Source organism: Amblyomma americanum, chromosome 8 (genome assembly GCF_052857255.1).
Source record: "Amblyomma americanum isolate KBUSLIRL-KWMA chromosome 8, ASM5285725v1, whole genome shotgun sequence".
Lineage (NCBI taxonomy): Eukaryota > Metazoa > Arthropoda > Arachnida > Ixodida > Ixodidae > Amblyomma > Amblyomma americanum.
The window spans coordinates 36,699,726-36,714,179 of NC_135504.1; the positions used below are offsets into that span (position 1 = coordinate 36,699,726).

General features: G+C 45.2%; 2 protein-coding genes across 12 annotated transcripts in view; both read right to left on the reverse strand.

Annotated features, from left to right (window-relative positions):
• LOC144101357 (polycomb protein suz12-like) overlaps nucleotides 1-2,485 on the reverse strand; it is a 28,859-nt gene extending 26,374 nt beyond the window's left edge. For 6 of the 9 annotated variants that reach the window (XR_013307988.1, XR_013307987.1, XR_013307989.1 and 3 more), the window contains exons 1-3: nucleotides 2,220-2,485; nucleotides 743-789; nucleotides 582-646 (exon numbers count right to left, since the gene is read on the reverse strand). Coding sequence is in view for 2 of the 9 variants with exons in the window: in XM_077634479.1 (XP_077490605.1) it covers nucleotides 582-646; nucleotides 743-789; nucleotides 2,220-2,331 (224 nt within the window). In the remaining 7 variants the exon portion in view is untranslated. The remainder of the gene's footprint in view (nucleotides 1-581; nucleotides 647-742; nucleotides 790-2,219) is intronic. The other 3 variants (XR_013307992.1, XR_013307993.1, XM_077634480.1) reach the window with 1 other exon arrangement.
• A 3,731-nt stretch (nucleotides 2,486-6,216) lies between these two features.
• The window catches only part of LOC144101356 (UNC93-like protein MFSD11), a 47,850-nt gene continuing 39,612 nt past the window's right edge, over nucleotides 6,217-14,454 (reverse strand). The window contains exons 11-15 of one of the 3 annotated variants that reach the window (XM_077634476.1): nucleotides 14,317-14,380; nucleotides 13,676-13,747; nucleotides 11,881-12,067; nucleotides 9,131-9,225; nucleotides 6,217-7,103 (exon numbers count right to left, since the gene is read on the reverse strand). In XM_077634476.1, the coding sequence (XP_077490602.1) occupies nucleotides 9,137-9,225; nucleotides 11,881-12,067; nucleotides 13,676-13,747; nucleotides 14,317-14,380 (412 nt within the window). In that variant the 3' untranslated portion in view covers nucleotides 6,217-7,103; nucleotides 9,131-9,136. Of the gene's footprint in view, nucleotides 7,104-9,130; nucleotides 9,226-9,710; nucleotides 9,742-11,880; nucleotides 12,068-13,675; nucleotides 13,748-14,316; nucleotides 14,381-14,454 lie in introns of all 3 variants that reach the window. The other 2 variants (XM_077634478.1, XM_077634477.1) reach the window with 2 other exon arrangements.

The following is a 14,454-nucleotide window of genomic DNA, read 5'->3' on the forward strand; positions in this document are numbered from 1 at the left end:
TCAAGGAGAAGAATGTGAGAGTTTACAAAATGCGAGAAAAGAACAATTACAGACAGTAAGGTACAATTCAAATCTCACTACCAAGGCCAGATAGCTAAGCACATGTGCACACCTGCTTCCTGTATATGAACAAACAGGTAGCAACGTCCCCGCAGGAAAAACCACTGAGACTTGCTTTAGGCAGAGCCAACAATTCTCCCGCAATTGTTTAGTATTTTTGCTACAGCAGGGAGCAAGTACCCTGTACATTCATAGTGGTATAGGCATTTAGAGGTGGTAGTCCTGGTAGCAACAGGAGGTTAGTGACACAGCCAGCAAATGAGAATATGATATGCCAAATGCACGGTGGTAGTACCAGTAGGCATGCTGGCAGGCACGACACTAATTTCAGTCCCGACATGTCTGTGCAACACGGCAGGAAGGAAGTCTGCAGTCTGCTCACTTAAGGCATGTCAATTTTAATGAAACTAATCTATCTGCTTTTCACGCTGCAGGCTAGGTACTACTAAATCCTTTCGCCCATAAAAGACCAGCACACGCAAATATAACGCTTTTAAAAGGAGAACGACATGTTGACGTACCTATTCTTATGGTTCCTTGACATGCGATGACTCATATAAGTTAATGTCCTATGAAGAAAGATTGGCTGAAAAGAATCATAAGAAGAGCACAAGACAAATAAAATTAACATCAAATGTAGGGCAGTGGACAGCACCACATTAAGTGCACAAAGCAGACTCACCGATGCTATGTGCCGTGTTCGTAGATACCTGTAAATCTGTGTCGGCTCTGAAAGTGAAACGAAAACCCATTTTTAATAAGGGAAAAATAGCTCATTTGACAAAGCAGATTTTGTACCATCGAAATACACTATGCCTGTGCAAATCGACAACAAATTCGTGAACTTCAGACATCATGTGGCAGGAACTTCCTCTTTCGTTTTCTGACTGCCCATCCTACACAAAACTAACATCTCATTTGAAACAGAGTAATTCTGTACGACACTTACAACACACAGAAAATATCAGATGCACCTCTGAACACTTGCACTGATAACAGCATGCAAAAATGGCAGAAAAAATGTAAAGCTAATCAATGTGTGCATGGGCAACAACACTTGTTAAGCCATGTTAGTTAAACATTACAGTCAAAATAATAAGCCTTTATGTATGCCTCCCCTTGAGCCTCTACACATGCGTACGATATAATTTAAATTAATAAATATTACCGATATGAATATTATCACTGCTGACAAACGTCACTACCGATATGCGATTCAGCCGTTCACGAAAATCAGATACTTTTTCCATTTCTTTAAAGATGGAAAAGCAACTGGCAACTCTCGTGGCCAGACAGCGCGGATGAGGTTAGGTACCAGCGCTCACAGAAACTGAACGCCGGCACCAATACCAGCTCACCGAATCACTTTGCAGCAGCGTAATGCAGGAAGCTGAAAGCTCGAATTCATGACAAGCTACGGCCTCTGCTGGTTCAGGCATTTCGCGAGGCATTTTAGTTTTGACCGATAGTTTGCTTGTTTCGCCAACGCTCGCACAAGAAGCCAGCGTTCTGTGGCTGGCAGGCAACGCACCTGCTTCCAGCCACCCGTAACAGCGCCCCGAGCCTGCCGACCACAGACATCGGGTGTCCCAAATAACGCCGCAGCATCCATACAGAATTACGGACTGGTCAACAAGCGATCGTCAAATTGAGGCGCATCACCCATAATCACATACATTCCAGCGACAACGCAAAAGTACTCGAGCGAAAGTGCGTTCGGCGGACAGTTTCCCGCGAACGCAGCTACGGAAAAAGCGAACAGTTTCCTCCTTTCGTCAGTGTTATTAAGTTATCACGGCGCTAAACTACAACTGCAGTGACCTAACTGCCACGGAAAGTATGTTTCGTAACCCAGCGCGAGACCGGAGTCGACGAACGCAAACGTTTCGCGGGCCGTGCTGGTAGCGCGCGTTGCCGCGCGCCCTACGCCTTGTTTCCCCCCAACCACCCCACGAAACGCTGCCGATTGATTTGCGAGCGTCCCAAACTGGGGTGGCCGCTGCGATCGCACGAGATAGAACCAGAAGGTGCGCTCTTTAGGCTTAGAAAATTGTGCAAATCCCTTCAGAAGCAGAAAAGTGAAAACACGTCCAAGCGAGAAGCTCGGAGCTTCCAAGCTTCATGCTCTTACGAGGTTGTTCAACCGCAACGCCACTCACTCTCGAAGGCCTGTAGAAAGAGCTCGTGCTCGGTGAAGGCATGCTGTTCCTGGCGCTGCGGCTTGGTGGGCGCTTCGACGACGGCAAGCTTGTCCTTCTTTTTCGGCGGCATCGGGGGCCCAGCCGGGTTTAGTCTTCTGAGGGAGCCGCCGCGCTTCGACGCCGACCACAAAAGCGCATCGCCCGACGGCGCGTCCGCTCCACCGCCAGCTACCGCCGTGATAGCCGTAGGGCCGTAGCATAGGCCGTAGCCGTAGCAGCGCAGTGCACTCTGGGAAACACACCTTGGACCTCTCTCTCTCTCCCTCCTTTTTTATTTGCTCTTCTCTCTCTCTCTCTGTCTCTCTACTCTCCAGTTTGAACTAGTGCGGACGCGGGCTTTCGATGTGCTCATGCATGCGGAATAAAATCCCGGCGTATCTGGCGTCCCGGCCGTGCTTCGGTGGAGCCGAAATGCAAACGACGCCCATGCGCTGTGCTGTGCACATTAAAGAACCTCTCTTCCTCGCTTCATTATTTAACTGCCTCCTTCATTCCTTCCCTAAAGTTATGGTTTTAAGGAAAGGAAAGGTGGTAGTGATTTATTTAAAATAACATAAAAGGAAGGTAAAAGATTTTTGCTAACCCCGGCATCTGCCATCACGTGCGGCGGCACCTGAGCTGGGGCAGCGGAAAGAAGGATCGCAGGCAGGTGGGAGAAATGAAATAAAAGAGGTGAGGGGACAGAAGAAAGACAAGGGGGGAGGTAAATAGTACACTACATAAAATAGATATGCACTGCATAAAAACATTAAAAGTGAACACTATAAATGCAAAATAAATATACTATATACATTATTTACACAAACAGTCAAAAAGTCAGTTGTCTTCGCGGCGCGCGTGTGCTGATGACGGGAAACTCGGCAGTCATTGGTCACACGCGCGCCGCACTTTGCACACAACAGCTGGTGTGGGGCGCCCAGCTGTTAGAGCGTCCGAGGTAGCACACACGAAGCGTTCAGTCACAGCACTGTACTACCTGGCGCAGAACAGGCGGGACGTCAAGCCCGCCTGTTCGAGAAATACACACAGGCTCACCAAGGTTCGCTCGCGGGTGCGCGCACTGCCTTGCGGCCACAGGAGCGTCTCGAGCGAGTCCGGGAAGATGCCCAGCGCTCTGTAGGCCGCGAGCATATCGCGACGAGCGTCAGCGAACGCGGTGCAGCGTAGGAGTAGGTGCTCCATTGTCTCCACTGCACCGCATCCATCACACACATCACTCGTCGCGATTCCGTGTCGCACCCGTCGTATCCCAGGCCACACGCAACCAACGCGCGCGCGGAGGATCATTGCGCGTTGCTGCCGCGAAAGGGCACGGCAGCCGTTGAGGCTGGGTATGCGCTCACCTCCGGCGATGCGCGGGTCCGGGTGCTGCTGTCGGAGATGTTCCTGGATCACCGCACGCACATCCTCCAGCGAGAGGGGGTGGTCACTGGCTGGCAGCTGGTGTGCGGCGGTCGCGAGACTGTCGGCCACTTTTCGGTGGACACTTCAACCGCGCCGTAAAAGAAGGGGGGCGAAGGTGGGAGTGGAAATTAATGTGGATTAGCTCAGCTAGTCCAGGATATACAAAGCGAAAGATGTCGGCGTTCACTGTGTTCATTGGCGTTGGCAATGCTCTAGGCATGATCGACGCAGTAGCTGTCTCACGTATCTCGGTGGACAACTTTGCCATCTTTATTTGGTCAACCACGTGCACTGGCGTCGCGCAGAACACGGACACCTTTTGCGTTTTGTCTCCATCGAAACGCGGCCGCGCGGTTACAATATGCAATACTGTAAAGATGCGAGTTTGCTCATCTTTTTCATCATAACGATCGAGTGTTAGAGCGAAGCACGTTATTATTCCTGCCCCGCAAAATCCGTCTGTTTGTGTGAAGCCTCTGAGAGTCGCGAAAGGAATTAAAGATAATTTGAGGGTTTTGGGGGTATGGATCAAAGCAACTTGGCTATGATGGACGCCGTAGTGAAGGGCTCTGGAAATTTCTACCATTCTGACATCGCACAATACGGGCCTCTAGAATTTCATCTCAATTGAAATTTGATCGCCGCGGCCGGGATCGAAGCCACCACGGTGTCCAGAAAGTAGAGACAGTTGAACCTTGTTACTTCATTTCAGCTGCTGCTACTTACTACAACGTAGTCAATGGCAACACCAATATTAATGAACCCAACGAACGCGGCTCCAGTGACGCGTTTCTGCCACAACGTCCTCAACGCCATATATGGCGCCTTGAACTATCATACAGCGGCCGTCACTACCGACATGTAGCTCAAAGCGCGATTGAGGTGTCCACTGACTCAGGGGGTATACTCCATAGCTGTGGTTAGAGCGCTCGGCTCCAGAGAACCCGGGTTAGAACCCGACCGTGGTGGCCGCGTTTCGATGAAAGGCGCCCGCGTGCTGTGCGATGTCAGTATAGGCTAAAGGTCCCCAGGTGGTCGAAATTATTCCGGAGCCCTCCACTACGCACCTCTTTCTTCGTAGTCCCTCCTTTATCCTTTCCCCTATAGGCGCACGCGGTTCAGGTGTCCGCCGATATGCGAGACCAATACTGCGCCCTTTCCTTTCCCCAGAAACCAATTTTCATTTTTTTCCCTGGATCAGGGTCCTCAATCGCGCTTTGACGTGGCGGTAGTGACAGAGGCGTGCGCCGCATGCGCACGCATACATGGCGCCATGCATTTGGCGTTTACGACGTTAATTGTGACAGAAACGCATCACTGGAGCAATAGGCCGCCTGCGTTCGTTGAGCTCATTGACTACGTTGTAGTAGAAAACATCTATTATGCACAGCAATAAACGTTCAAGGGTCTTGAGAACTAGGCGGTTGGAGTCCTAGCTCAGGGCCTCTGTAGCCGTCAATGCCGCCCGGGCCTGACGAACCAGTTGGCGTTGGTCTTGCAGGTCGGAGTTGGACACAGAGGCCTCCCATGTTCCTTTGTTCTATGTGTTTGGAGGTGAGGAAGCTTATGCCCATGTCACATGGCAGGCAGACCTGTACACCATTGGCAGGTAGCGCGGTATCGTGGTATCGTTCTCGCAATAACACCTTCTCCAGTCTACACAAATAAGGCAACACTGTAGACCGTTGATTTTGAGGAAAGGAAAGGCGCATAACTGGCTCCCTAGCTGGGCCAGTGCACACCTCAATCATGCTTCGGTGGTATCCACCTGCTAAAATCCGTGCTTTCGAATGAATATTTCGTGCTTAGCAATGCTAAAGCGCCAGCCATTTTTTTTTAAGGCGACCACATGCACACTGAGGTGCGAAATGTGATTTCAGTATTGTAGGTTCAACAGAGCACTAAGCGATGCAGTTGGTCCAACCAAAATGAAGGAGGCATCGATTCAACATGAAGAAAAAGAACCGTGTCTTGAGACTGGACTTGGGGCAGATAAGTGATGGTTAACGTAAAGTTTCCCCAGGCTTCCTAGCAGTATAGCAGTCCTAGAAGTAGCGATGTCGTGAGCTGACATATGCGCACTTTTTAGCTCGCTATCCAGCTTCACGGCTGCCAGTTCAGTCGACGTTTTCTTGCCACGTATGCGTTATGCTACCCCATCTTGGCACTCGGATTACTTGAAAAGGTTATACTGACTCGAGTGGCGTACTGGAATCTGGGGCTACTAGCGTAACTAACAAGCCGTCCTACATGTAATATATATATATATATATGCGTGGCACTACATAACCATGTTAATAGCCTGCTGTGTGAAGAATTCCATTTTTTTACATTAATTATTGCCATCAATATTTGTTTCGGCATCAGTACGTGCCTGCAGAGTTCAGTAATGATCTAATCACGTACCGTCATTCTCACCTTTCGCTGAGAATATCGCCATTCTAAGCATCCATTTTCTTATCCCACAACTTCTTACTGTTGTTGCTACTGTGGTTTCTTAATAAGGTTTTGCAAGGCCAAACATAATTAATTGAAGCAGCAAAAGGAGACATTCAACAGACAGGAAACCATATTTATTTTGTTGTATACATCTTTTGTATATACGTAAGAAAATAGAATATTTACAGAGATTAAAATGTCGCACAAAAATGTTTAACAAGCACTCTGAATAAAAACTTGGAGGACATTCAAGCTTCGCCTTTAACAGTAGAACGCAACTGCGTTATCAGGCCGCCACTTATCGACAGCCGTGTGTGGGAAGGGGGATTGCCGGTTCTGCGCATTGATGGAGCCGCTGCGCAAAGCCTCCGTTTCTGGTGCTCCTGAGATTTTTCAGGCATGAATGACGCTATGGGGACACCAGCGTCAATGACACTGGCTTTTCTGTCTCACGAGCGCTCTCGCATTCAAATTTCACATTGCAAATGTTCCCTTTGTACTGCATGCAGAAACTTGATGATAAACAAAGAAAAACTAAATAAATTCACACTATGGTTGGCCTGAGCGATGCATCTCCTGTTTAACAAGTATATATTAAAAATAGAGTTGAAAATGATCACCACTCTCTGTATAACATAAAAGTGTACTGAAAGAGTTGTTTTGCTCCTACGAAAACAAAACAAAGTCCATGGCACCAGACTTGCAGTCCATTCACAGTCCACTGACACGATTGGTTTGTTGTTGACTGGAGGGTTGCATGTGTATGTACACGAATTAATGTTATCACATGCTAATGTATAACTCTGTAAACAAAAGACAAGTAACAGTATGAGCACTGCAGGTCCGATAACGTCCGAAGAATACAAATCCACTCTCCTCAGCATAACAGCTGTTGTTCCCGGTTCAAAACAGGCCTAGCTCTAGGCTGTGTCTTGACCTCCCGAGTTGTCGAGAAGTAAAGGTGGAATTCCAAGTGATGTCTTCATAGCTTTTCTACGCCTGCAAAAACAGAAGCAGACAAACAGCAGACGTGCATAATGTAACGCGAGAAATGCATTCGTGCAACATGCCAACAATGCACCTGCTTAACGTGGGAAGATAATTATGCCAGACAGAAGTCTTCACAACTTGTACAGAGGGCAAGACGCTTGTCTCGTTCTGGGTGCGTTTTGGGCTGAACATGCTATATCTAGCGACAACATTTGTTTAAAAATGGTCTGGAAGTAAGCATGTGCAGCTAAACTCATAGGATTTCATCATCATTTTTTGCTTCCCTGGTCGCAGGGGCTTGGGAGCTGCGGAACACATGGTTCGGTCATTCTAGACAAGCGTCTTGCCCTTCGTACATGTACAATTAGCATGTACATACACAATTAGTTTATTGAATGCTAAAGCAAAAATTCACAGATGATCAATGCGATTCATGCAGCAGAGTATGCGTTGTCATAAGTGTTCCGCCTGGATGGAGCAGCCAATGCCACTGATGTGTTCAGACCATGCGAGCTGGTGGCATGACCCAGTCCATCAATCACTGTGTGAGTAAAACTAGGAACTTGACTATTTGCTTCATGCAAGTGGGCCCTGGAGTCTGTGAAGTGTGCCGAAAACGCGATCAAACCAAAGACTGCAACCGGAAGAAGGGCGAGTACGCACGTGAGCATATAGACGCCAGAACGGGGCCTGTGAAATGCCCAATCGGGCAGTCACCTAGCTGTGAAATGTCAAAATAGTCCTGCCGCTTCAGACCTCTCGGCCGTTAGCTTTCGCTCATTAATGCACTAGGCCAGTAAGCTTAGATCTAATAATTTTTTGGGCAATCGCTCGCCGAGCAGGTCACACCTCGATATGGTCGAGCTTTGGGAGCCCATACGAAATTCACCTTTTTTTCATGCGTGCTCTGCTCTTCTGCTTTCTACCGAGCTTCTCCATGGGTCGATCGAAAGCAAACCGCCAGCTTGTACCGTGCATATGCAGTTCGTGCTAGTGACAAAGTAAAATGGCGACTGCTGCACTGCCATTTTGTATGCGCAGTTGCTGCCTCATGGGTAAGGATCGCGCCTGCTGTGCAGATAGCGCAGACATATGTTTACTTTTTCTGCTGTTTCTAGAGGGTGCTGCATCTAGTGAAAAAGAGGATTAACATTAACAAGCGATCAATGTTGCAGGTTCTCTTGGATATTGGAACCGGCAACAGTCAGATTCATCGAAATTAATAGCAGTTGAATTAACGAGGTTTCACTGAGCCAGCGTACACATATTTATTTGGTGTAAACTTCAATATGATCATGTGTAATATTTTTCTTTTGCTGCAGTTTTTTAAAAGCAAGGCATACGAGCAACAAAGACGGATCATACATACATATGAACTCGTACGAGCTGTAATCAAAGTTGCTCTTGCCACACAAAATTAAAGCTACAGTGTCATTCTTCATCATCAGGGAGGTCGGAAAACTACTGGCAAATGCATGATAAGAATGCATGCAATAATGTAAGCATCCAACCTCTACAATTTGGATCAAGAGAGATAAGAATTCCTCAGTTAACAAACCATCTCTCTCTTTGAACTCTCCAAAAGTTATTGCACATGCTTACCAGCCACACTTTGTTTTACATGAGGGCATGACCAGGCTGTAAAAATGACCTTTAATTTTGAGTTCACTGCCCTAAACAACTTTGAATGATCCAAAAACCTAAATTCACATTTGGAATATTAGCTGTGATGGCTTGAAGATTTCGTTTGTATGAGTAAAATTTCTGCTTTGGTCTGCACATATTTCAGCAGCTCCTCAGCTGCCCTTTTAAAAGGTACTGTCATATGATACATACCCTAAGCACCCAAATATGGTGGGCTGGCCTACTGAGCGAGCAAAATATTGTTTCTGTCTTGATAATTCCAGCGAATTTACCCAATGGTCTACCCAATGGTAAAGAAGCAAATGTGACAAAGTACGTTATTATGCAAGTCTGAATTAGCTCGTCACAGACTGACGCAGATGATACGACCACAGTTCAGAAAAACATCGAACCTGTCGTCAAGTTTTAGATGTCTCAACTGCAGCCCTTCTGTGCACTGTCCTCTCAGCGTCCAAGACACAGCCAGCCACTCCGCACGCAGACAACACTAGAAAGGGTGGCACAGTTCTGTTCAATTCTTGTGAGCCATGCAGGAGGCTTTTGGAAACTGTTAAAGATCTTTGCTATGTTCAGCAAGCCTCACAAGACGGTGCTTTGGCATTTACCGGACATGTAGGTATCCCATCAAACAGACTGCATTATGATTAAAGTCACAAAGCCCACAAAACAGAACAACAACACGACACATCTCACAAGGCGACTTGTTTCATCAAATGACGCATGCTGCGCAAGAAAAATGTGCTGACTGAAGCTCATGATGCATTAAAGCACAGCCTCAAGTGTGTGCATGCTAACAGGTAAGGTGCAAAATCAAATGTGGCAGAGCAAACCATGCATAGAACAGCATATAAGAAAGCACATCACACTCTCAAACATTTTAGTAATGCACACAAAAAAGCTGCAAGCAATTACATACACTTGCAAACAAACAGCCCAGTTGCACATGGAGCACATACACTAATATATACTTACTGTGCGTCAGCTACAGCTCTTCATGTCAGTGCTACGTAAAAAAATGTGGGGAGAACATGTCAGGTGAACTGCCATTTAGCCATGAAATTTTGCATCTAAGTACTATATACTACGTACTTAACCATGTTGAATTTTACAAATCAGTTAATTACTTATCATTTAGACCCAGTCCTTCCTTCAGTGCGGCTAAATATTCACAACTTTTCATATCTAGCCTTGAACACAATAAAAAAGCATACAGAACTTAATTCGCAACCATAAACAGAGTTCTCACTACCAGGAAGAACATGCCAGTTGATGTATGAATAGCAACCTTATAACTGCCACCTGGAAAGTGTCTAATATTCATAAGGCACCACAATTACCGACTTAATAAAGGATTTAGACAGTCAGTCATTTATAAAATCTAAAACAGCACAGGCTACCTTAGACGTACCAAGCGTGCAAAGAAAAACATGCACTTGAAGAGATTGCTTAGGCTACTTCGCATCAGCTTATGTTTCATGTTATCAGTCAAGCATTTATGTTCCCAGCAATCTGCTCACTCACCAGTAATGTGCACATTTCATCCTCACTGCTGCCTTCATAAGGAAAGAACAGAATTGATACAGCACACTTCTGTGAGTCGTTAAAAACATTTCCAGCATTTCCGGGCACCAAACATAACCTGGGCTATGTGCTTGCAGCCTCTGTTTAATTCACACAGTCAATATACTATTAACAACAAATCTCTCTCTCCAAGTGTGCACAGCTTCAGTTTTGTAAAGCTTCCTATACGTGCTAACCTGTCTAATACAGTTCCTATGATAATGTTTTAATGTCGTTTCCACACTTTTCATCATGGAGGGCCACCGTAATTGCAGTAAGCATTATAAGTGATTCATTTCATAAATAGAAACAAGAGTGTTTCTATCCTTGTCTAATACATTTTAGAAATCTTGACACATCAGCCATCATCTTTTGTTGCCATAAAAAAAAAAAGTTATATATTGGCTACATCTGCTACAGAAAATGTAAGCACGTTCAACTTGGTCTTGCATGTAACCGTGCATAAACATACCAACTAACATAAACACACTTATTTCCTTTTTTTTTCCTTTACCTTCTAGGGTGACATTTCTGTCCTTTTGAGATGGAAACATAAACTGAATGGATACTATTGTGTAGAGGTTACAACTGCAATGCTGCTGTGTTGCACTGCAGGAGTAAAATGCCAGGCAAGGAGAGGTATAATGCTGCCGTAAGAATAATAATCTGTACTTAGAGCTGTGCATGCCCACCAGGGGTTCTCAATCTCCTTAGCGCTTCAGGGAACCCAAACTCTTTTGAAAAGGTGCTGAAGAAACCCACGTGTCTGAGCATCAACCCCCCCCCCCCCTCCCCCACCCTCACATGCATGCAAAAAAAAAAAAGGCATGCAGACTCATAGCTCCTCAAGAAAATGTGAAAAACAATTAATAATGACTGGCTGTGTAGCAAAACAGTCCACTATCAGCAATCATGGTATGATAAGTCTCAAAATGAAGGAACTAAATGGAATGAGCCGAGGCCTGCATGGATTTAAGAGCTTGGGAAACCTAAAAAAAAAACACCTGAAAGAGCCCAAGGGTCCCGTTGAACAGCATTTGACAGCCTCTGGTATTCACCGTGGTGCACCTTCATTGCTATTTTGCCCCTTACTTGTTTTTTTTTCTCATATTTTTAACACTCCATTTTGTCAAGTACATTCTGGCTGTTCACTTTTTCATTCTTTTCTATATCAAATTTGTTAATGTGCACCAGACGCCTGTAGAATTTTTGTAAGCATTGCGATAACTTGTGCTTAGGCTGGAGGGTCCATTGGCCCTTACAGATGTAGGTGGCTGCAAAACACGGCAATTTAGATTTTGCAACTAGATTTTAGCCGACCAACCATTCAGCTTCTTTCTATAATTCATGGACCCCATTAATTAGCATGTCTTTCAAACTAACTCAAAGATCAACTCTCCGTGAGCTTCCACCAGCACATGACAATGCGCAGAATTCAGCCTCCTGCGATAGCCCTCATAGGTAAGCAGCTGCAGACCAAGCTGTTAATACCCTGCACGAGAACACGCTGCAGCATCTGTAAATGTGTGCATAAAAATAGCCCCCGAAACAAAAACAAGCGGTGCAGGGGGCTAATACATACATGGCCCGTCGGCTCCACTGTCATCAGGGGTGGTGTGGTTTCGATGGCGCCGGTACTCAACGTAGGTCTGCCACTCGATGACCCAGAAGCTGAGCGTGCCCAGAGTGGCCGACACTACCAGAATGAGAAGCTGGTATGGCAGTAGCAGGTAGTTGGAGTAGAAGAAGGCGATGGCAGCTGCTATTGCCTGCCACAACGAAAAGAAGGGGGCAAAATGAAATTACGATTGCTAATTATTACGATTGTTATTGCTTGTTGCTTTTGTTTTGCTTTGTTTGAAAGCAGATGAACAGGCTAAGCTAAGAGAAAGATCACACACCAAAATACTAAAAATAAAAGCAAAGAAAAGGAGAGAGATAAATCGTAACAAGTCAAGAAATAAATGCCAGCCACCGTGGAAGAACGGAACAACCAGTCTTAGGAACCATGCTTTCAAAGGGGCCTCCCAATTAGGCACTAGTATAAAGTATGACAAGACGCTCAAATTAAGAAGCCTCTGTCACACCTCTGTCAGCATTGGAAAGCTTTAAGTGGGCTGATCTGGGACAGGCTGTCGACTGGTTGTTATTTGCTCGCACGAAAATTTTTCAATGCGCACAGAAAAAAATAATGTGGGCAGAAATCGAATGATGACAACAGGAATTCCTGGATCAGCACTGAAATGAGAGAGTTATGCACCTGCTAGCCAGCCATGAAAGAACTAACACAGTGTTTAAGTATATATGGACGAGGATGCTGAATTGGGTGAATTGGAGTAGATGCATGTTTGAAAAATTCAGCGTGTGTGCGTGTTTGTTCCTCCTTTTCGTCTTCGTCTTGTTTCACATTGAATTTTCCAAGCATGTACGTATGTGAAGTCAGAACTCAGCTTAACTAGCCTAAATTTATCACTGCTTCAAAATGCTATGATTAGTTAACTTAATCACAAACAGTAAAAAAAGCCAGGTGCTTTCATCGAATTTCTTTATTGAAGGCAGTAACTTGCAGCCCTCTTCATGACAATGAGTTTCACATCAGCTCTCAATGACAAGTGAGTCACATGGTGACCCACCTGAGTAACAATAAGCGACTTGAGTAAGTGAGTCGTTAGTGCACAGATATAAGCACATTTTCAAACACCGGTGAGGCATGACTCTCTGTTCTGCACAAAAAAAAACCCCATCAACTTGCAGTTTGCACATTATTTCCATGTTTGAGGCAGCAAACTGTACATCTGGTCAGGCTTGTATCGTGAGGTTAAAAATGCGTCAATAAAAATATCGCTATGCCACTATAGCAAATGTAAACGTGAATTTTACGTGCACTTGCCATGATCACTTTTACTGCATTATTATCACTTCTGCTAGAAAGATATAGAGTGTCTGCGACTGTAAAACTGGATGCCGTAACTGTAAAAATGCCATTCAGTTACTAGACTGAGCTAAAAGGTGCACAGTGGAAAGGACATGTGGAAGTTCAAGCAGATGCTGAAACAGCTAGAAGAAAGGGTTCACAATCTTTTCATGCTTGGGAAACCCCAACAGCTTTCAAAACGTACCGAGGAACTCCACATGTCCCGGCTTCCATTCATTCCTTTCTGACATGCATGCAGAAAAGAGCATTCAAACACGTAGCCCTTCAAAGATCTCCAAATTCAATTATTAATGACTGGCTGAATATTAAAGGAGCCTGTGATAAGCAAATACAGGTAGTCCAAAAATAAAGTGGGCAAAGAAAAGGTGGGGGTTCAGCGGCATGCATGGTTAGGAACCCCTGGATTGCAGCGAAAGCATTTATTCAGAACACCACTGGATACCTGAATGAATTTGAAGATAGCGAATGCTGGTGCACTGTCTTCCGAGTACACAAATCCAAGGATGGAATAGATCTGCAAAACAGCGACAATTCACCTGAGACAATGTGCATGGAGAAACGGGAAGGGCATGTGGCAGTGGTACTGGAAATGTTAAAGCAAGACTATATCATGTCCACAGTGGAATGAACAAACTAAATACACCTGTGAAGAAAACACAGTTAAAACAATAAGAAGTTGAAAGGTACGTTCAGCAGAATTGGAGTGATATACAAGATTGCCGAATGACAATATCTGAATGGAACGCTACAGCATTGCGTTGACCTGCTGATTGCATTAACCTATGTCAAGAAGTGTGTGCATAGCATGTTGAGTAGTGAACAGATAGAAACACCGAGGTAAGTAAAGGTAGGGAGGTTTTTTTTGCCAAGTCTCAGAAGTCAATGTAAAGTTGCCCTGTCTTAATTTACACTCAACAGACCTAATCTTTGCAGTCCCTTTAGGCACTCTTAGCGAATCACATAAACATTTAATAGTATCATAAATAAGGCTAATGGCCCACTAATTAAGGCACACAACTTAAGACTGCAAGCATGTTGGTAGCAATGTCTGCCCTGCTGCAAAGATATACTATAAAGACGAACCTGAGTGTTGTAACAGCTGTCTCCAAATCCAAGCAGGAAGCTACCTACAAAGGCGAGATATAGACTGGAAAAAAAAACAAAAAAAAAAACAGGTACATCAGATGTCCCTCCCTCATTTGAAAATTTCAATGCACCGTT